The 23,797-nt window shown below is 44.3% G+C and overlaps 1 protein-coding gene across 2 annotated transcripts in view; it reads right to left on the reverse strand.

Annotated features, from left to right (window-relative positions):
- nhsl3 (NHS like 3) overlaps nt 1–23,797 on the reverse strand; it is a 72,054-nt gene that overhangs the window by 12,607 nt on the left and 35,650 nt on the right. For both annotated transcript variants that reach the window (XM_071369031.1, XM_071369033.1), the window contains exon 3: nt 2,620–2,781. In XM_071369031.1, coding sequence (XP_071225132.1) covers nt 2,620–2,781 — 162 coding nt within the window. The remainder of the gene's footprint in view (nt 1–2,619; nt 2,782–23,797) is intronic.

Raw genomic sequence — 23,797 nt, forward strand, 5'->3', positions numbered from 1 at the left:
TGTATTACGCACCCTCTCGTAGGGAGTAGTGAGAACATATAGAGAAAAACAAAAACAATATGGGGATGAGGTAGGTAAATTGGGTGGGCTATTTACAGATGGGCTGTGTTCAGCTGCAGCGATCGGTTAGCTGCTCAGATAGCTGACGCTTAAAGTTAGTGAGGGAAATATAAGTCTCCAGCGATTTTTGCAATTCGTTCCAGTCATTGGCAGCAGAGAACTGGAAGGAAAGGCGGCCAAAGGGGGTGCTGGCTTTGGGGATGACCAGTGATGATGTAATGATGGTGACAGGTGTGCATAATGAATGGTGCCAGAGACGGGCACGCAGGATGACACCCATAATGACAAGCTGAAAACAGATATATATTTGGCAAAAAAAACGGAAATACCACATTTATATAAGTATTCAGACCCTTTGCTATGAGACTTGAGCCCAGGTGCATCCTGTTTCCATTAATCATCCTTGAGATGTTTCTACAACTTAATTGGAGTCCACCTGTGGTAAATTCAATTGATTGGACATGATTTGGAAAGGCACACCTGTCTATATAAGGTCCCACAGTTGACAGTGCATGTCAGAGCAAAAACCAAGCCATGAGGTCGAAAGAAATGTCCGTAGAGCTCAGAGACAGGATTGTGTCGAGGCACAGATAAGGGGAAGGGTACCAAACAATTTATACAGCATTGCAGGTCCCCTAGAACAGTGGCCTCCATCATTATTAAATGGAAGAAGTTTGGAACCACCAAGACTCTTCCTAGAGCTGGCCGCCCGGCCAAACTGAGCAATTGGGGGAGAAGGGCCTTGGTCAGTGAGGTGACCAAGAACCTGATGGTCACTCTGACAGAGCTCCAGAGTTCCTTTGTGGAATGGGAGAAACTTCCAGAAGGACAACCATCTCTGCAGCACTCCACCAATCAGGCCTTTATGGTAGAATGGCCAGATGGAAGCCACTCCTCAGTAAAAGGCACATGACAGCCTGCTTGGAGTTTGCCAAAAGGCACCTAAAGACTCTCAGACCATGAGAAACAAGATTCTCTATTCTGATGAAACCAAGATTGAACTCTTTGGCCTGAATGCCAAGCGTCACATCTGGAGGAAACCTGGCACCATCCCTATGGTGAAGCATGGTGGTGGCAGCATCATGCAGTGGGGATGTTTTTCAGCGGCAGGGACTGGGAGACTAGTCAGGATCGAGGGAAAGATGAACAGAGCAAAGTACAGAGAGATCCTTGGTGAAAACCAGGACCTCAGACTGGGCCGAAGGACCTCAGACTGGGGTGAAGGTTCACCTTCCTATAGGACAACGACCCTAAGCACACAGCCAAGACAATGCAGGAGTGGCTTCGGGAAAAGTCTCTGAATGTCCTTGAGTGGCCCAGCCAGAGCCCGGACTTGAACCCAATCGAACATCTCTGGAGAGACCTGAAAATAGCTGTGCAGCGACGCTCCCCATCCAACCTGACAGAGCTTGAGAGGATCTGCAGAGAAGAATGGGAGAAACTCCCCAAATACAGGTGTGCCAAGCTTGTAGCGTCATACCCAAGAAGACTCAAGGCTGTAATCGCTGCCAAAGGTACTTCAACCCAGAACTGAGTAAAGGGTCTGAATACTTATGGAAATATGATATGAGTTTTTTTTATCTTAAATAAATTTGCAAAAAATTCTTAACATTTGCTTTCAGTTTGTCATTATGGGGGTATTGTGTGTAGATTGATAAGGACAAATGTTTAATTGATACATTTTAGAATAAGGCTGTAATGTAACAAAATGTGGAAAAAATCAAGGAGTCTGAATACTTTCAGAATGAACTGTATCTTATATTGTTTACTGTTTAGAGTGTGTAATGCTCACCCTCTGGTTAAAGGGTGTAGTGAGTACATATCATAATGGGTCTATTGTTTTAGTGTGTAATGCTCACCCTCTGGTTAAAGGGTGTAGTGAGTACATATCATAATGGGTCTATTGTTTTAGTGTGTAATGCTCACCCTCTGGTTAAAGGGTGTAGTGAGTACATATCATAATGGGTCTATTGTTTTAGTGTGTAATGCTCACCCTCTGGTTAAAGGGTGTAGTGAGTACATATCATAATGGGTCTGTTGTTTTAGTGTGTAATGCTCACCCTCTGGTTAAAGGGTGTAATGTGTAGTATGTCGTGTGTAGTGTGTAATGTGTCGTGTGTAGTGTGTAGTGTATAGTGTGTAATGTGTCGTGTGTAGTGTGTAGTGTATAGCGTGTAGTGTATAGTGTGTAGTATGTCGTGTGTAGTATGTAGTATAGTGTGTAGTGTGTAGTATGTCGTGTGCAGTGTGTAGTATGTAGTATCGTGTGTAGTGTGTAGTGTATAGCGTGTAGTGTATAGTGTGTAGTGTGTAGTATGTAGTATAGTGTGCAGTGTATAGTGTATAGTGTGTAGTGTGCAGCGTATAGTGTATAGTGTGTAGTGTATAGTGTATAGTGTGTAGTGTATAGTGTGTAGTGTGCAGTGTATAGTGTATAGTGTATAGTGTGCAGTGTGTAGTGTGCAGTGTGTAGTGTGCAGTGTGTGGTGTATAGTGTATAGTGTGCAGTGTGTGGTGTATAGTGTATAGTGTATAGTGTGTAGTGTGCAGTGTCACCACCTTGTTGTTGTAGTATTTTTAACCCCTCCCGTGCCTCAGTGTGCAGGTCCTCTAGGTACTGAGGGCGACTGCCCTCGATGAACACATTCTCCTGGTAGTGTGAGGAGGAGGCTGTGTAGTGAACTGTCAACCTCTTCTGCTCATCCTGACCCTTAGGACCAGCTAGAGAGAGAGAGAGACAGAGACAGAGAGAGGGAGACACAGAGACAGAGAGAGAGAGGGAGACAGAGAGAGAGAGGGAGACAGAGAGAGAGAGGGAGACAGAGAGACAGAGAGAGGGAGACAGAGAGAGAGAGAGACAGAGAGAGAGACAGACAGAGAGAGGGAGACAGAGAGACAGAGAGAGAGAGAGACAGAGAGAGAGAGAGACAGAGGGAGACAGAGAGACAGAGACAGAGAGGGGGTTTAATAACAATGTATTGATCACCAAGAGATTGCGATTCGCGTTATCCAACATATATATATACAGTATATATGGGACCACGCAGCCGTCATACCGCTCAGGAAGGAGATCCGTTCTGTCTCCTAGAGATGAACGCACTTTGGTGTGAAAAGTGCAAATAAATCCCAGAACAACAGCAAAGGACCTTGTGAAGATGCTGGAGGAAACAGGTACAAAAGTATATATAACCACAGTAAAACGAGTCCTATATCGACATAACCTGAAAGGCCGCTCAGCAAGGAAGAAGCCACTGCTCCGAAACCGCCATAAAAAAGCCAGACTACGGTTTGCATCTGCACATGGGGACAAAGATCGTACTTTTTGGAGAAATATCCTCTGGTCTGATGAAACAAAAATAGAACTGTTTGGCCATAATGACCATCGTTATGTTTGGAGGAAAAAGGGGGAGGCTTGCAAGCTGAATAACACCATCCCAACCATGAAGCACGGGGGTGGCAGCATCATGTTGTGGGGGTCCTTTGCTGCAGGAGGGACTGGTGCACTTCACAAAATAGATGGCATCATGAGGGAGGAGAATTATGGGGATATATTGAAGCAACATCTCAAGACATCAGTCAGGAAGTTAAAGCTTGGTTGCAAATGGGTCTTCCAAATGGACAATGACCCCAAGCATACTTCCAAAGTTGTGGCAAAATGGCTTAAGGACAACAAAGTCAAGGTATTGGAGTGGCCATCACAAAGCCCTGACCTCAATCTCTTAGAAAATTTGTGGTCAGAACTGAAAAAGCGTATGCGAGCAAGGAGGCCTACAAACCTGACTCAGTTACACCAGCTCTGTCAGGAGGAATGGACCAAAATTAGTTGACAAGTAATTTGTGGACTGGTTGAAAAACGAGTTTTCATGACTCCAACCTAAGTGTATGTAAACTTCAACTGTATATATATTATCCATCTCCTCAACAGCACCATATATATATATGTATATATATATGTAGATATATATGTGTTATCCATCTCCTCAACAACCCCATATATCCCATAAATCAAACAGGGATTTGTGACTGAGGGGTCAGCTCTTGGTCGGGATTTGGGCTGGAACCAGCAACCCTGCAGTTACAAGCCAAGTGCCCCCTGTGCCATAAGGACTCTTGTTAGACCTTGTTATATGCTCACACATAGAGGCACCCTACACAGTGGTGTGACTGCTTACTGGTTAGTGACTGGCACCAGGACCTGTATAACAGTGCTTGGTAACACATTACATTAATACAGAGCCCTAGAACATCCTGAACGTTAATCAGAGACTGACTCCCCTTTCTGGTCTTTAATTACATCCAATACCAGATTACTTCCTGCTCTCTCTCATTCTCCTCCCTCTTTTCTGCTTGCCCTCTCTCTAGCCTTTCTGTCTTTCCTTTTGTACCTCTTTACCTTTCCTGACCTCTTAGCCTCCCTCTCTCTTTTCCTTCTCTTCTCTCCATATCTCTCTCTCCTTCTCTCCATCTCTCTCTCCTTCTCCATATCTTTCTCTCTCATTCTCTCAATCTCTCCCTCTCTCTTTTCCTTCTCTCCTCTACATCTCTCTCTCTCTCTCCTTCTCTCCATATCTCCATCTCTCTCTCTCTTTCCATTCGCTCCTTATGTCCAGTATGTCCTTTCCACCTCAGCAAAGCGAGGCATCTGTCAGCCATGTCACTCAGACAGACCAGTCTTCCTCCTCTGCTGCTGCAGAACCAATCAGATCAGACCAGTCTTCCTCCTCTGCTGCTGCAGAACCAATCAATACCACTCCACTGAGTTCCCTGATTGTCTTACACCTGACTTTACTAACACATCTACTCACATCTATGAGAGAGAAAGAGAGAGAGAGAGAGAGAGAGAGAGAGCCGTGGGAAAAGATTCACAAACTAATCTCCCATTCCACATCCCTCCAAATACAAGACAGAGGGAGGAAGAGAGAGAGAGACAGAGACAGAGAACAAGAGGGAGAGAGATGCCAAATAAGATAGAGGGAGACAGAGAGGAAGAAAGAAAGAAAGAAAGAAAGAAAGAATGAAAGAAAGAAAGAAAGAAAGAAAGAATGAAAGAAAGAAAGAAAGAAAGAAAGAAAGAAAGAAAGAAAGAGAAGGAGAACAAGAGAGCGGGAGCTATTTATACCCTGTACAGACTGTGTCTATGTTTATATCTCTCTCTGTGCCTGCGTGGCATTTCAGGGTGCTTTTGTTTCCCTGTCTTCCCTCTGCCTTGTTAACCAGCTCCTGCCAGCTCACATTGATCCTGTATGGGCCAAGAGAAATGATTATACATACAGTTTCTACAAGAATATCCCTCGTTTTATGGTCCCAACGTGTCGTAAATTGTTTGTTACAAGATAACATCGTTTGCAGAATGAGTTTTAATTTACCATTAGGAACACTGTTTTTGGCCTGTGAACATGGAAGATTAAAGGTAAAGGAGAAATCTGAGATTTGATCAGCATTGCATTGTGTTAATCCCAAACACTACATTCAACAGTGACACTACCATCCAGAAGGCGAGGTCAGTACCGGTGCATCAAAGCTGGGACCAGGAGAGACTGAAAAACAGCTTCTATCTCAAGGCCATCAGACTGTTAAACAGCCACCACTAACATAGAGAGGAGGCTGCCTACCTACAGACTCGATATCATTGGCCACTTTAATAAATGGATCACTAGTCACTTAAAAAAATGGCACTTTAATAATTTTAACATATCTTACATTACTCATCTCATATGTATATTCTGTATTTTATACCATCTATTGCATCTTGCCTATGCCGCTCGGCCATCGCTCATCCATATATCCATATATTACTTATCTCACATGAACAGTATATACCGTATACTGTATACTACACTATCTATTCTATACCATCTGTTGCATCTTAGCCACTCTGTCACTGCTCATCCATATATTTACATGTATATATTATTCCACCCCTTTACACTTGTGTGTATTAGGTAGTTGTTGTGGAATTGTTAGATATTACTGTACTGCCGGAGCCGGAACTAAAAGCACAAGCATTTCGCTACACTCGCAATAACATCTGCTAACCATGTGTATGTGACCAATAACATCTGCTAACCATGTTTGTGACCAATAACATCTGCTAACCATGTGTATGTGACCAATAACATCTGCTAACCATGTGTATGTGACCAATAACATCTGCTAACCGTGTGTATGTGACCAATAACATCTGCTAACCATGTGTATGTGACCAATAACATCTGCTAACCATGTGTATGTGACCAATAACATCTGCTAACCATGTGTATGTGACCATTAACATCTGCTAACCATGTGTATGTGACCAATACCAATAACATCTGCTAACCATGTGTATGTGACCAATAACATCTGCTAACCATGTGTATGTGACCAATAACATCTGCTAACCCTGTGTATGTGACCAATAACATCTGCTAACCATGTGTATGTGACCAATAACATCTGCTAACCATGTGTATGTGACCAATAACATCTGCTAACCATGTATATGTGACCAATAACATCTGCTAACCATGTGTATGTGACCAATAACATCTGCTAACCATGTGTATGTGACCAATACCATCTGTTACCATGTGTATGTGACCAATATCATCTGCTAACCATGTGTATGTGACCAATATCATCTGCTAACCATGTGTATGTGACCAATAACATCTGCTAACCATGTGTATGTGACCAATAACATTTGCTAACCATGTGTATGTGACCAATAACATCTGCTAACCATGTGTATGTGACCAATAACATCTGCTAACCATGTGTATGTGACCAATAACATCTGCTAACCATGTGTATGTGACCAATAACATCTGCTAACCATGTGTATGTGACCAATATCATCTGCTAACCATGTGTATGTGACCAATAACATCTGCTAACCATGTGTATGTGACCAATAACATCTGCTAACCATGTGTTTGTGATCAATAACATCTGCTAACCATGTGTTTGTGATCAATAACATCTGCTAACCATGTGTATGTGACCAATAACATCTGCTAACCATGTGTTTGTGATCAATAACATCTGCTAACCATGTGTATGTGACCAATAACATCTGCTAACCATGTGTATGTGACCAATAACATCTGCTAACCATGTGTATGTGACCAATAACATCTGCTAACCATGTGTATGTGACCAATAACATCTGCTAACCATGTGTATGTGACCAATAACATCTGCTAACCATGTGTATGTGACCAATAACATCTGCTAACCATGTGTATGTGACCAATAACATCTGCTAACCATGTGTATGTGACCAATAACATCTGCTAACCATGTGTATGTGACCAATATCATTAGAACGGGAGCGAGTGGATGGCCAACTGCTAGGCCTGTCTATGTTCCTGTCTAGTCCCTGTAATGTTTGTCTCTCTATTTAGAGAACTAATCTATACATCTACTGTATGTTCTCGCTGTCTCACTCTCTCTGTCTCTAGCAGATAATACAGTGTTGTATGTCATTGCTCCATCCATTGGCCAAACCTTTTCACATTTGAAGTCTAATTTTCAACCACTGCAGAGGTCACTACTGGATCTAGAGTTGGTGGTGAACGCAAACAAAACAAAATGCATGCTGTTTATTTAAATTAATTCATAATGACCAGTTTGAACGGTATAAAATGTGATCTATATGCATGCAGCAGCATCGACACTTAAACCACTAGATGCTGTTTTCTATTGGGCCCTTAGGTTTAATACTGGTGATGGTTCTAGAACTCACCATTGTTCTCTTAGGTTTAATACTGGTGATGGTTCTAGAACTCACCATTGTTCTCTTAGGTTTATTACTGGTGATGGTTCTAGAACTCACCATTGTTCTCTTAGGTTTATTACTGGTGATGGTTCTAGAACTCACCATTGGGCTCTTAGGTTTAATACTGGTGATGATTCTAGAACTCACCATTGTTCTCTTAGGTTTATTACTGATGATGGTTCTAGAACTCACCATTGGACCCTTAGGTTTATTACTGATGATGGTTCTAGAACTCACCATTGGGCTCTTAGGTTTATTACTGGTGATGGTTCTAGAACTCACCATTGTTCTCTTAGGTTTATTACTGGTGATGGTTCTAGAACTCACCATTGTTCTCTTAGGTTTATTACTGATGATGGTTCTAGAAAAATGTGGTGATACCACTTCCGGTTTGGAGCGTGCAGTCGCAATTCCGCTTCGCTCCACAGGTAGTTTTACCATTTTCATTTTCATTACAGTACAACGGTTTGATTTGTTTGATCTTAGCTAGCTACATAGCCGTCTTTGTATCAAAGATATTTGTGTAGTTATTGAGGTTCGCTAGCCAGCTATTTTCGACCGAACGTACGTAACGTAGTCAACACTGCTAGCTAGCCAGCTAGCCACCGAATAGCAGCAGCATAGCAGCATAGCAGCACTGGAGAAACGATTACATTACAACGGAACGACTTGATTAGTGTAGTGGTAGCTGGCTACATAGTTGTCTTTGCTATCTTTGTATCTAAGATAATTGTGTAGCTTAAAGTTGGTTAGAGTAATTATTCGGTTAACTAGCCAGCTATTTTCGTAACGTAACGTAGTCAACACTGCTAGCTAGCCAGCTAGCCACCGAATAGCAGCATAGCAGCACTGGAGAAACGATTACATTACAACGGAACGACTTGATTAGTGTAGTGTTAGCTGGCTACATAGTTGTCTTTGCTATCTTTGTATCTAAGATAATTGTGTAGCTTAGAGTTGGTTAGAGTAATTATTCGGTTAACTAGCCAGCTATTTTCGTCCGCCGCGCTGCGCTCCCGTCTCCTACCTAGTCAACACTGCTAGCTAACACTGCTAGCTAGCCAACTTCTACCGAATAGCAGCACTGTAGAAACTCACATTACAACTTACATTACAACGGAACGACTTGATTAGCGTAGTGTTAGCTAGCTACATAGTTGTCTTTGCTGTCCTTGTATCCAAGATAATTGTGTAGTTTTGAGAAATTGTCGAGGTTACCTAGCCAGTTAGAGGTTACCTAGCCAGCTACACGTTCAAACAAAGTCAACAACGCAGCCACTGCTAGCCAGCCTACTTCACCGCCAGCAGTACTATATCATTTTAGTCAATAAGATTTTATTTTATTTTTGCAACGTAAGCTTAACTTCCTGAACATTCGAGACGTGTAGTCCACTTGTCATTCTAATCTCCTTTGCATTAGCGTAGCCTCTTCTGTAGCCTGTCAACTATGTGTCTGTCTATCCCTCTTCTCTCCTCTCTGCACAGACCATACAAACGCTGCACACCGCGTGGCCGCTGCCATTCTAACCTGGTGGTTCCAGCGCGCACGACCCACGTGGAGTTCCAGGTCTCCGGCAGCCTCTGGAACTGCCGATCTGCGGCCAACAAGGCAGAGTTCATCTCAGCCTATGCGTCCCTCCAGTCCCTCGACTTCTTGGCACTGACGGAAACATGGATTACCACTGACAACACTGCTACTCCTACTGCTCTCGCCTCGTCTGCCCACGTGTTCTCGCACACCCCGAGAGCTTCTGGTCAGCGGGGCGGTGGCACTGGGATCCTCATCTCTCCCAAGTGGACATTCTCTCTTTCTCCCCTGACCCATCTGTCTATCGCCTCCTTTGAATTCCATGCTGTCACAGTTACCAGCCCTTTCAAGCTTAACATCCTTATCATTTATCGCCCTCCAGGTTCCCTTGGAGAGTTCATCAATGAGCTTGACGCCCTGATAAGTTCCTTTCCTGAGGATGGCTCACCTCTCACAGTTCTGGGTGACTTTAACCTCCCCACGTCTACCTTTGACTCATTCCTCTCTGCCTCCTTCTTTCCACTCCTCTCCTCTTTTGACCTCACCCTCTCACCTTCCCCCCCTACTCACAAGGCAGGCAATACGCTTGACCTCATCTTTACTAGATGCTGTTCTTCCACTAATCTCACTGCAACTCCCCTCCAAGTCTCCGACCACTACCTTGTATCCTTTTCCCTCTCGCTCTCATCCAACACTTCCCACACTGCCCCTACTCGGATGGTATCGCGCCGTCCCAACCTTCGCTCTCTCTCCCCCGCTACTCTCTCCTCTTCCATCCTATCATCTCTTCCCTCTGCTCAAACCTTCTCCAACCTATCTCCTGATTCTGCCTCCTCAACCCTCCTCTCCTCCCTTTCTGCATCCTTTGACTCTCTATGTCCCCTATCCTCCAGGCCGGCTCGGTCCTCCCCTCCTGCTCCGTGGCTCGACGACTCACTGCGAGCTCACAGAACAGGGCTCCGGGCAGCCGAGCGGAAATGGAGGAAAACTCGCCTCCCTGCGGACCTGGCATCCTTTCACTCCCTCCTCTCTACATTCTCCTCTTCTGTCTCTGCTGCTAAAGCCAATTTCTACCACTCTAAATTCCAAGCATCTGCCTCTAACCCTAGGAAGCTCTTTGCCACCTTCTCCTCCCTCCTGAATCCTCCTCCCCCTCCTCCCCCCTCCTCCCTCTCTGCTGATGACTTCGTCAACCATTTTGAAAAGAAGGTCGACGACATCCGATCCTCGTTTGCTAAGTCAAACGACACCGCTGGTTCTGCTCACACTGCCCTACCCTGTGCTTTGACCTCTTTCTCCCCTCTCTCTCCAGATGAAATCTCGCGTCTTGTGACGGCCGGCCGCCCAACAACCTGCCCGCTTGACCCTATCCCCTCCTCTCTTCTCCAGACCATTTCCGGAGACCTTCTCCCTTACCTCACCTCGCTCATCAACTCATCCTTGACCGCTGGCTACATCCCTTCCGTCTTCAAGAGAGCGAGAGTTGCACCCCTTCTGAAAAAACCTACACTCGATCCCTCCGATGTCAACAACTACAGACCAGTATCCCTTCTTTCTTTTCTCTCCAAAACTCTTGAACGTGCCGTCCTTGGCCAGCTCTCCTGCTATCTCTCTCAGAATGACCTTCTTGATCCAAATCAGTCAGGTTTCAAGACTAGTCATTCAACTGAGACTGCTCTTCTCTGTGTCACGGAGGCGCTCCGCACTGCTAAAGCTAACTCTCTCTCCTCTGCTCTCATCATTCTAGACCTATCGGCTGCCTTTGATACTGTGAACCATCAGATCCTCCTCTCCACCCTCTCCGAGCTGGGCATCTCCGGCGCGGCCCACGCTTGGATTGCGTCCTACCTGACAGGTCGCTCCTACCAGGTGGCGTGGCGAGAATCTGTCTCCGCACCACGTGCTCTCACCACTGGTGTCCCCCAGGGCTCTGTTCTAGGCCCTCTCCTATTCTCGCTATACACCAAGTCACTTGGCTCTGTCATATCCTCACATGGCCTCTCCTATCATTGCTATGCAGACGACACACAATTAATCTTCTCCTTTCCCCCCTCTGATAACCAGGTGGCGAATCGCATCTCTGCATGTCTGGCAGACATATCAGTGTGGATGACGGATCACCACCTCAAGCTGAACCTCGGCAAGACGGAGCTGCTCTTCCTCCCGGGGAAGGACTGCCCGTTCCATGATCTCGCCATCACGGTTGACAACTCCATTGTGTCCTCCTCCCAGAGCGCTAAGAACCTTGGCGTGATCCTGGACAACACCCTGTCGTTCTCAACTCACATCAAGGCGGTGACCCGTTCCTGTAGGTTCATGCTCTACAACATTCGCAGAGTACGACCCTGCCTCACACAGGAAGCGGCGCAGGTCCTAATCCAGGCACTTGTCATCTCCCGTCTGGATTACTGCAACTCGCTGTTGGCTGGGCTCCCTGCCTGTGCCATTAAACCCCTACAACTCATCCAGAACGCCGCAGCCCGTCTGGTGTTCAACCTTCCCAAGTTCTCTCACGTCACCCCGCTCCTCCGCTCTCTCCACTGGCTTCCAGTTGAAGCTCGCATCCGCTACAAGACCATGGTGCTTGCCTACGGAGCTGTGAGGGGAACGGCACCTCCGTACCTTCAGGCTCTGATCAGGCCCTACACCCAAACAAGGGCACTGCGTTCATCCACCTCTGGCCTGCTCGCCTCCCTACCTCTGAGGAAGTACAGTTCCCGCTCAGCCCAGTCAAAACTGTTCGCTGCTCTGGCACCCCAATGGTGGAACAAACTCCCTCACGACGCCAGGTCAGCGGAGTCAATCACCACCTTCCGGAGACACCTGAAACCCCACCTCTTTAAGGAATACCTAGGATAGGATAAAGTAATCCTCCTAACCCCCCCTCCCCCTTAAAAGAGTTAGATGCACTATTGTAAAGTGGTTGTTCCACTGGATATCATAAGGTGAATGCACCAATTTGTAAGTCGCTCTGGATAAGAGCGTCTGCTAAATGACTTAAATGTAAATGTAAATGTAGAACTCACCATTGTTCTCTTAGGTTTATTACTGATGATGGTTCTAGAACTCACCATTGGGCTCTTAGGTTTAATACTGGTGATGATTCTAGAACTCACCATTGTTCTCTTAGGTTTATTACTGATGATGGTTCTAGAACTCACCATTGGACCCTTAGGTTTATTACTGGTGATGGTTCTAGAACTCACCATTGGGCTCTTAGGTTTATTACCGATGATGGTTCTAGAACTCACCATTGGGCTCTTATGTTTATTACTGATGATGGTTCTAGAACTCACCATTGTTCTCTTAGGTTTATTACTGGTGATGGTTCTAGAACTCACCATTGGGCTCTTAGGTTTATTACTGATGATGGTTCTAGAACTCACCATTGGGCTCTTAGGTTTATTACTGATGATGGTTCTAGAACTCACCATTGTTCTCTCAGGTTTATTACTGATGATGGTTCTAGAACTCACCATTGGGCCCTTAGGTTTATTACTGGTGATGGTTCTAGAACTCACCATTGGGCTCTTAGGTGTATTACTGGTGATGGTTCTAGAACTCACCATTGGGCTCTTAGGTTTATTACTGATGATGGTTCTAGAACTCACCATTGTTCTCTTAGGTTTATTACTGATGATGGTTCTAGAACTCACCATTGGGCCCTTAGGTTTATTACTGATGATGGTTCTAGAACTCACCATTGGGCCCTTAGGTTTATTACTGATGATAGTTCTAGAACTCACCATTGGGCTCTTAGGTTTAATACTGGTGATGATTCTAGAACTCACCATTGTGTATCAAAAGTATCAAAAGCTACTCCTCTTAAACCGTTTAAGCTATAAACACCATTCAAACTTTAAAATGTGCAGACTGGTCTGGAATAGTGTGCTTTCATACAACCTTTTGATATGATGTTTAAACTATACATTTTTTTGTCTATCTTTTTGTTCATCGTCATTCACTTTAATAGGACTTTTTAAAGGTCCCCATTGTGACATCATCACTTCCAACTTCCGTTCACTGTAAATGCAACCATGCAACTTTTGACACAAATCAGCTACTTTGACCCCTTTGCCAAACACGGACACAACACGTTAGAGTGTATGATATCTTATTCTACTTCTCTGCTATTCAAATCTGAAATAATAACAGAATTATCTGGTACCGATCAAACGTCACAGTTGTTTAAGTGACCGCATCAACAACCTTTTCTGTAACTTTTTTATAAACAACTGAAATTTTGACCGAACAAGTTAGACAAAAGGTTAGAGGGTATGACATCATCTTCGTCTACTTCTCTGCTGTTCAAATCTGAAATAAGAACATAAATCCTACCAATCAAGAGGAACATCTGTTTCAGTAACCACAGCAACTCATTTAACTACTGTATCTTCCCACTGTTGAATTAACTGCCGTGGAACTTTTCAGAACTTTCAAATTATAACAATGGAGGAGCTCATTCTAAGCATGAGACGATGAGTAAACATTAGGACCTTGGACACCAATCAGCTACCTTGACAACGTTTCTCAACAAGGCGCCGTAGACAAAATCTTAAAGGGTATGGCGCCTTGGTCTACTTCTCTGATGTACAGATCTGAAATCAGAACAGCAATACGTCTTACCAATCACCCCCCCCCCCCCCCCACACACACACACACACACAAAGACATCTTGACAGATTGTTGGAGAGACAAACGGACGGATGAATAGACAGACAGATGTTTCACATGCTGTCTGATTGTCTGAGACATCTTCAATGACGTCACTATGGATTTAGGACAATTCTGAAAAGCAACTGATAAACATTGACAAACTCTATGACCTTTTGGAGAGCCACATCCCTCCAGGAAAGGTCAACAGAGACTCAGAACCATGGAATTTCATGTAACGTTTCTTTACATTTCCTGGGACAACAAGCTGAGAAGATGCTTTAAAGCACAGACAGACATTTCTCACAGACAGACATTTGTCACAGACAGACAGACATTTCTCACAGACAGACAGACATTTCTCACAGACAGACATTTCTCACAGACAGACAGACATTTCTCACGGACAGACATTTCTCACAGACAGACAGACATTTCTCACAGACAGACAGACATTTCTCACAGACAGACAGACATTTCTCACAGACAGACAGACATTTCTCACAGACAGTCGTCTCTTGTTCTTTATCTTTCCAGCCTTTTTTCTTCTGGAAACATCTATTCATGAGATCCGAGGAAGATAAAAGTCACACAGCAAAAGTTTTTCACTTGTCCTGAGGCTCTGCTTCCAGGTGTAGGATCATTTAAGTGATCAGAGTCACACCAAACACATTATCTATGAACAGACAATGTCTGTGTTCGAGGGGATGGGCAGCACACGCACGCACGCACGCACACACACACACACACACACACACACATACACACACGTTATAGCCTAGCTAAATCAAGACTGATGTACTTATTGTTGGAACCAAAGCACAGAGAGAGAATCTGGACGCACATTTTAATTCACGGGCAATAAAGATAAAACACCAGGTAAAACACCTAGCTGTTATTTTAGATTCTGATCTCAAAATGTTTAATCCCACATTAGGAATGTGACCAAAATAGCTTTTTACCACCTGAGGAACATTGCCAAGGTGCAGCCGTTTCTCTCTCAGGCTGATACAGAGAGACTCATTCATGCTTTTATTACAAGCAGGCTTGACTACCGTGATGCTCTCCTGTCTGGTCAACCCAAGAAAGCCATTGGTCAACTGTAAAACATACAGAATGCTGCAGGGTGGGTACTGACCAAGACCAGATGGAGAGAACACATTACACTGGTTTTAAGGTCTCTGTACTGGCTGCCTGTGAGGTTTAGAATTAATTTAGAATTAATTGATTGTTCACTCCAATACATGTCAGACATGCTTTAAGTTATGTACCCAGTAGGTCCCTCAGGTCCTCTGGCCTTTTAATTATGGCTGCAGGGGCAGTATTGAGTAGCTTGGATGAAAGGTGCCCATTTCAAACGGCCTCGTACTCAATTCTTGCTCGTACAATATGCATATTATTATTACTATTGGATAGGAAACACTCTCAAGTTTCTAAAACCGTTTGAATTATATCTGTGAGTAAAACAGAACTCATTTTGCAGCAAACTTCCTGTCAGAAAGTGAAAAATCTGAAATCGAGGCTCTGTTCCAGGGCCTCCCTATTAATCTGCTTGAAATCTATTAGTATACATGCACTTCATACGCCTTCCACTAGATGTCAATAGGCAGTGAGAGAAGAAATGGAGTGTATAGCTATATCTATGGTCAAAAGAGAGGTCTTGGAATGACATGACCCCAATTTCCTTTGTTCAGGAAGGCGCAGGAAGTACATCAGCATTGGCTTCTGAAAAGCTTTCGTTATAGACGGCTACTATCTCCGGCTTTGATTTTATTTGATAAATGTGACAATATCATCGTAAAGTATGTTTTTTCAATATAGTTTTATCAGATTATTGAAATTTTTTCGGGAGTTTTGGCGTGTTCCATTCTCTGCGTTTGGTGACGATGGACAGCTTCGCGCCACTTTGCTAGTTTTGGTTGCTAATTCGAGAGGGAAAAAGGACATTCTAAAACCAACCAACGATTGTTCTGTACAAAGGACCCCTTGTGCAAGATTCTGATGGAAGCTCAACAAAAGTAGGACCCATTTATGATGTTATTTCCTATTTCTGTCGAAAATGTGTAGTTGTGTTTTCCGCCTTGATTTTGGGCGCCGTCTCGCTATAACGTAAGCTGCATGTCGTACTGAAGTTATTTTTAGAATTCTAACACGGCGATTGCATTAAGAACTAGTGTATCTATCATTTCCTGTACAACATGTATTTTTTAGTAAAGTTTATGAATAGTTATTTAGTCAGAATAGGTGAGTGTCAGAAATATATCCGGAGATTCTGGAAAATAGTTGCTACGTTTTCACAATGTATAACCACGGATTTCAGCTCTAAATATGCACATTTTCGAACAAACCATATATGTATTGTGTAATATGATGTTATAGGACTGTCATCTGATGAAGTTTATGAAGGTCAGTGAAATAATTCATATCTTTTGCTGGTTTTGTCGCTATCGCTACTGTTGCCTTGAATCAATGTAGTTGTGTGGTTGGCTACTGTAGTAAGCTAATATAATGCTATATTGTGTTTTTCGCTGTAAAACACTTAAAGAATCGGAAATATTGGCTGGATTCACAAGATGTTTGTCTTTCATTTGCTGTACACCATGTATTTTTCATAAATGTTTTATGATGAGTATTTAGGTATTTCAATTTGGTCTCTGTAATTGTTCTAGCTGCTTCGGTGCTATTTGTGATTGCAGCTGCAATGTAAAACTATGATTTATACCTGAAATATGCAAATTTTTCGAACAAAACATAGATTTATTGTATAACATGTTATAAGACTGTCATCTGATGAAGTTGTTTCTTGGTTAGTTTGGTTGGTTTTGTGCAAGCTACCTGTGCTGTGAAAAATGTCTGTGCTTTTTTGTATTTGGTGGTGAGCTAACATAAATATACGTGGTGTTTACGCTGTAAAACATTTTAAAATCGGACATGTTGGCTGGATTCACAAGATGTTTATCTTTCATTTGCTGTATTGGACTTGTTAATGTGTGAAAGTTAAATATTTCTAAAAAATATATTTTGAATTTCGCGCCCTGCACTTGGACTGGCTGTTGTCATATTGAGCCCGACTTAGGGCTTGCAGCCCAACGAAGTTAACCAAGAGGCATGGAGAGACAACCTTATAACTATCCCAAAGTCTAGGACCAGGAGGCATGGAGAGACAACCTTTTAACTATCCCAAAGCCTAGGACCAGGAGGCATGGAGAGACAACCTTATAACTATCCCAAAGCCCAGGACCAGGAGGCATGGCGAGACAACCTTATAACTATCCCAAAGCCCAGGACCAGGAGGCATGGAGAGACAACCTTATAACTATCCCAAAGCCTAGGACCAGGAGGCGTGGAGAGACAACCTTATAACTATCCCAAAGCCCAGGACCAGGAGGCATGGAGAGACAACCTTATAACTATCCCAAAGCCCAGGACCAGGAGGCATGGAGAGACAACCTTATAACTATCCCAAAGCCCAGGACCAAGAGACATGGAGAGACAACCTTATAAATATCCCAAAGCCTAGGACCAAGAGGCATGGAGAGACAACCTTATAACTATCCCAAAGCCCAGGACCAGGAGGCATGGAGAGACAACCTTATAACTATCCCAAAGCCCAGGACCAGGAGGCATGGAGAGACAACCTTATAACTATCCCAAAGCCTAGGACCAGGAGGCGTGGAGAGACAACCTTATAACTATCCCAAAGCCCAGGACCAGGAGGCATGGAGAGACAGTCTTCTAACTATCCCAAAGCCCAGGACCAGGAGGCATGGAGAGACAACCTTATAACTATCCCAAAGCCTAGGACCAGGAGGCATGGAGAGACAACCTTATAACTATCCCAAAGCCTAGGACCAGGAGGCATGGAGAGACAGCCTTTTAACTATCCCAAAGCCCAGGACCAGGAGGCATGGAGAGACAACCTTATAACTATCCCAAAGCCCAGGACCAGGAGGCATGGAGAGACAACCTTATAACTATCCCAAAGCCCAGGACCAAGAGGCATGGAGAGACAGCCTTATAACTATCCCAAAGCCTAGGACCAGGAGGCATGGAGAGACAGCCTTATAACTATCCCAAAGCCTAGGACCAAGAGGCATGGAGAGACAACCTTATAACTATCCCAAAGCCTAGGACCAGGAGGCATGGAGAGACAACCTTATAACTATCCCAAAGCCCAGGACCAGGAGGCATGGAGAGACAGCCTTATAACTATCCCAAAGCCCAGGACCAAGAGACATGGAGAGACAACCTTATAAATATCCCAAAGCCTAGGACCAAGAGGCATGGAGAGACAACCTTATAACTATCCCAAAGCCTAGGACCAAGAGGCATGGAGAGACAGCCTTCTAACTATCCCAAAGCCTAGGACCAAGAGGCATGGAGACAGCCTTTTAACTATCCCAAAGCCTAGGACCAAGAGGCATGGAGAGACAACCTTTTAACTATCCCAAAGCCTAGGACCAAGAGGCATGGAGAGACAGCCTTTTAACTATCCCAAAGCCTAGGACCAAGAGGCATGGAGAGACAGCCTTTTAACTATCCCAAAGCCTAGGACCAAGAGGCATGGAGAGACAGCCTTTTAACTGTCCCAAAGCCTAGGACCAAGAGGCATGGAGAGACAACCTTATAACTATCCCAAAGCCTAGGACCAGGAGGCATGGAGAGACAACCTTATAACTATCCCAAAGCCTAGGACCAGGAGGCATGGAGAGACAGCCTTTTAACTATCCCAAAGCCCAGGACCAGGAGGCATGGAGAGACAACCTTATAACTATCCCAAAGCCCAGGACCAGGAGGCATGGAGAGACAACCTTATAACTATCCCAAAGCCCAGGACCAAGAGGCATGGAGAGACAGCCTTATAACTATCCCAAAGCCTAGGACCAGGAGGCATGGAGAGACAGCCTTATAACTATCCCAAAGCCTAGGACCAAGAGGCATGGAGAGACAACCTTATAACTATCCCAAAGCCTAGGACCAGGAGGCATGGAGAGACAACCTTATAACTATCCCAAAGCCCAGGACCAGGAGGCATGGAGAGACAGCCTTATAACTATCCCAAAGCCCAGGACCAAGAGACATGGAGAGACAACCTTATAAATATCCCAAAGCCTAGGACCAAGAGGCATGGAGAGACAACCTTATAACTATCCCAAAGCCTAGGACCAAGAGGCATGGAGAGACAGCCTTCTAACTATCCCAAAGCCTAGGACCAAGAGGCATGGAGACAGCCTTTTAACTATCCCAAAGCCTAGGACCAAGAGGCATGGAGAGACAACCTTTTAACTATCCCAAAGCCTAGGACCAAGAGGCATGGAGAGACAGCCTTTTAACTATCCCAAAGCCTAGGACCAAGAGGCATGGAGAGACAGCCTTTTAACTATCCCAAAGCCTAGGACCAAGAGGCATGGAGAGACAGCCTTTTAACTGTCCCAAAGCCTAGGACCAAGAGGCATGGAGAGACAGCCTTTTAACTATCCCAAAGCCTAGGACCAAGAGGCATGGAGAGACAGCCTTTTAACTGTCCCAAAGCCTAGGACCAAGAGGCATGGAGAGACAGCCTTTTAACTGTCCCAAAGCCTAGGACCAAGAGGCATGGAGACAGCCTTTTAACTATCCCAAAGCCTAGGACCAAGAGGCATGGAGAGACAGCCTTTTAACTATCCCAACGCCTAGGACCAAGAGGCATAGAGAGACAGCCTTTTAACTATCCCAAAGCCTAGGACCAAGAGGCATGGAGAGACAGCCTTTTAACTGTCCCAAAGCCTAGGACCAAGAGGCATGGAGAGACAGCCTTTTAACTGTCCCAAAGCCTAGGACCAAGAGGCATAGAGAGACAGCCTTTTAACTATCCCAAAGCCTAGGACCAAGAGGCATGGAGAGACAGCCTTTTAACTATCCCAAAGCCTAGGACCAAGAGGCATGGAGAGACAGCCTTTAGTTACTATGCCCCCAGCCTTTAGTTACTATGCCCCCAGCCTTTAGTTACTATGCCCCCAGCCTTTAGTTACTATGCCCCCAGCCTTTAGTTACTATGCCCCCAGCCTTTAGTTACTATGCCCCCAGCCTTTAGTTACTATGCCCCCAGCCTTTAGTTACTATGCCCCCAGCCTTTAGTTACTATGCCCCCAGCCTTTAGTTACTATGCCCCCAGCCTTTAGTTACTATGCCCCCAGCCTTTAGTTACTATGCCCCCAGCCTTTAGTTACTATGCCCCCAGCCTTTAGTTACTATGCCCCCAGCCTTTAGTTACTATGCCCCCAGCCTTTAGTTACTATGCCCCCAGCCTTTAGTTACTATGCCCCCAGCCTTTAGTTACTATGCCCCCAGCCTTTAGTTACTATGCCCCCAGCCTTTAGTTACTATGCCCCCAGCCTTTAGTTACTATGCCCCCAGCCTTTAGTGACTATGCCCCCAGCCTTTAGTTACTATGCCCCCAGCCTCTGGAATAGCCTGCCAGAGAACCTGAGGGGGACCCAAACTGTGGACATATTAAAACACACCTTATTAGCTTTTCCTTAGGGTGTTTTTTAGTTGTTCAGTTTGTGTCATTTTTCCTCAAGTAAATATTTCAGCTTTTCTTTGCGGTAACAAACACATATATATTATCCAGAGCAACTTACAGTAATGTGTGTATGCATCCTCCATACTGGTCCTCCGTGGGAATCAAACCCACAACTCTGGCTCTGTAAACACCATGCTCTACCCACTGAGCTACACAGGGTAGATTGGAACACGTTGCATTCCATGTCTGAAATGTGCTGTATAAATAAAGCTTGATTTGATAGCCTACACATCCACTAACACCTCTAGCAGGCTGAGACAGAGTAAGGAAAGAGTCAGGTTTGTGTAAGAGAAGATGAATAATTAATATCCATTCACACACACGAGAGAGAGAGAGAGAGAGAGAGAGAGAGAGAGAGAGAGAGAGAGAGAGAGAGAGAGAGAGAGAGAGAGAGAGAGAGAGAGAGAGAGAGAGAGAGAGAGAGAGAGAGAGAGAGAGAGAGAGAGAGAGAGAGAGAGAGAGAGAGAGAGAGAGAGAGAGAGAGAGAGAGAGAGAGAGAGAGGAAACACTCAAACGTCAACGAAGAGCAATGACATCACACCTGCCTAGACCCACAATGTTCCATCTGCTACCGTACACATCACGTATGTCTCACAACCCCCCCATCCTGTTCCATCTGCTACCGTACACATCACGTATGTCTCACAACCCCCCCATTCTGTTCCATCTGCTACCGTACACATCACGTATGTCTCACAACCCCCCCATCCTGTTCCAACTGTCATGCTTTTTTACAACTACAAACCTGTTCATTTTAGTCTATTCAAACCAGTGGTGTAAAGTACTTAAGTAAAAATACTTTAAAGTACTACCTAAAGTAGTTTTTGTGGGTATCTGTACTTTACTATTGACATTTTTGACAACTTTTACTTTTACTTCATCACATTCCTAAAGAAAATAATGTATTTTTTACTCCACACATTTTCCCTGACACCCAAAAGCACTCGTTACATTTTGACAGGAAAATGGTCCAAGTCACACACTTATCAAGAGAACATCCCAGGTCATCTCTACTGCATCTGATCTGGCGGACTCACTAAACACAAATGTTTGTTTGTAAATGATGTCTGAGAGTTGGAGCATGCCCCTGGCAAAAACAAAAAAAACTTGAAAATGTGGCCGTCTGGAATTTGAAAGGATTTCTACTTGTACTTTGACTTATGATACTTAAGTACATTTTAGCAATTACATTTACTATTGATACTTAAATAATTTTAGACTTTTACTCAAGTTGTTTTTTACTGGGTGACTTTCACTTTTACTTGAATCATTTTATATTAAGGTTTCTTTACTTTTACTCAAGTATGATGTTGGGTACTTTTTCCACCAGTGATTCAAACAGACCTAATTTCAAAGGAAACAATCACTGCTTAAGATCAGGTGTTGCCAATTAGTGGGCGCGGCCAACACACCTGAACACATTTAACGAGATAGAGGATAGAGTTCTGTTGATGCTGAGAACGGAACGTATATGTTTTTAAATAACATTCTCTGAACTTTACTAAAGTGTTCTTGTGTTTTATTATCGAAAGTTTTCTTTCTGTTTGGGATGCAGCACATTCTGACTTAGAATATGTGGACAACTACCAATACCTAGGTGTCTGGTTAGACTGTAAACTCTCCTTCCAGACTCACATTAAGCATCTCCAATCCAAAATTAAATCTAGAATCGGCTTCCTATTTGGCAACAAAGCCTCCTTCACTCACGCTGCCAAACATACCCTCGTAAAACTGACTATCCTACCGATCCTCAACTTCGGCGATGTCATCTACAAAATAGCCTCTAACACTCTACTCAGCAAACTGGATGTAGTTTATCACAGTGCCATCCGTTTTGTCACCACTGGTCACCCCCAAAGCACTTCCTTTGGCCACCTTTCCTTCCAGATCTCTGCTGCCAATGACTGGAACAAATTGCAAAAGTCACTGAAGCTGTAGACTTGAATCTCCCTCACTAACTTTAAGCATCAGCTGTCAGAGCAGCTTACCGATCACTGTACCTGTACACATCCCATCTGTAAATAGCACACCCAACTACCTACCTACCTCATCCCCATATTGTTATTTATCTTCTTGCTCTTTTGCACCCCAGTATCTCTACTTGCACATCATCATCTGCACATCTATCACTCCAGTGTTTATGCTAAATTGTAATTATTTCACCTCTATGGCCTGTTTATTGCCTTACCTCCCTTATCTTCTACATTTGCACAACCTGTATATAGATTTTTCTATTGTGTTATTGACTGTACGTTTGTTTATGTGTAACTCTGTGTTGTTGTTTTTGTCACACTGCTTTGCTTTATCTTGGCCAGGTCGCAGTTGTAAATGAGAACTTGTTCCCAACTGGCCTACCTGGTTAAATAAAGGTCAAATATTTTTTTTTGCCAATGAACAAAGTATATATATTAAAACAACAATACAGTGTTAGTTAGACACAGGACAGGATGCCAGGACTCTAAGTCCATAAAGACACAGGACAGGATGTCAGGACTCTAGGTCCATAAAGACACAGGACAGGATGCCAGGACTCTAAGTCCATAAAGACACAGGACAGGATGTCAGGACTCTAGGTCCATAAAGACACAGGACAGGATGCCAGGACTCTAGGTCCATAAAGACACAGGACAGGATGCCAGGACTCTAGGTCCATAAAGACACAGGACAGGATGTCAGGACTCTATGTCCATAAAGACACAGGACAGGATGCCAGGACTCTAGGTCCATAAAGACACAGGACAGGATGCCAGGACTCTAGGTCCATAAAGACACAGGACAGGATGTCAGGACTCTAGGTCCATAAAGACACAGGACAGGATGCCAGGACTCTAGGTCCATAAAGACACAGGACAGGATGCCAGGACTCTAGGTCCATAAAGACACAGGACAGGATGTCAGGACTCTAGGTCCATAAAGACACAGGACAGGATGCCAGGACTTTAGGTCCATAAAGACACAGGACAGGATGCCAGGACTCTAGGTCCATACAGACACAGGACAGGATGCCAGGACTCTAGGTCCATAAAGACACAGGACAGGATGCCAGGACTCTAGGTCCATAAAGACACAGGACAGGATGCCAGGACTCTAGGTCCATAAAGACACAGGACAGGATGCCAGGACTCTAGGTCCATAAAGACACAGGACAGGATGCCAGGACTCTAGGTCCATAAAGACACAGGACAGGATGCCAGGACTCTAGGTCCATAAAGACACAGGACAGGACGCCAGC

This window comes from Salvelinus alpinus, chromosome 26 (assembly GCF_045679555.1).
Source record: "Salvelinus alpinus chromosome 26, SLU_Salpinus.1, whole genome shotgun sequence".
Classification (NCBI taxonomy): domain Eukaryota; kingdom Metazoa; phylum Chordata; class Actinopteri; order Salmoniformes; family Salmonidae; genus Salvelinus; species Salvelinus alpinus.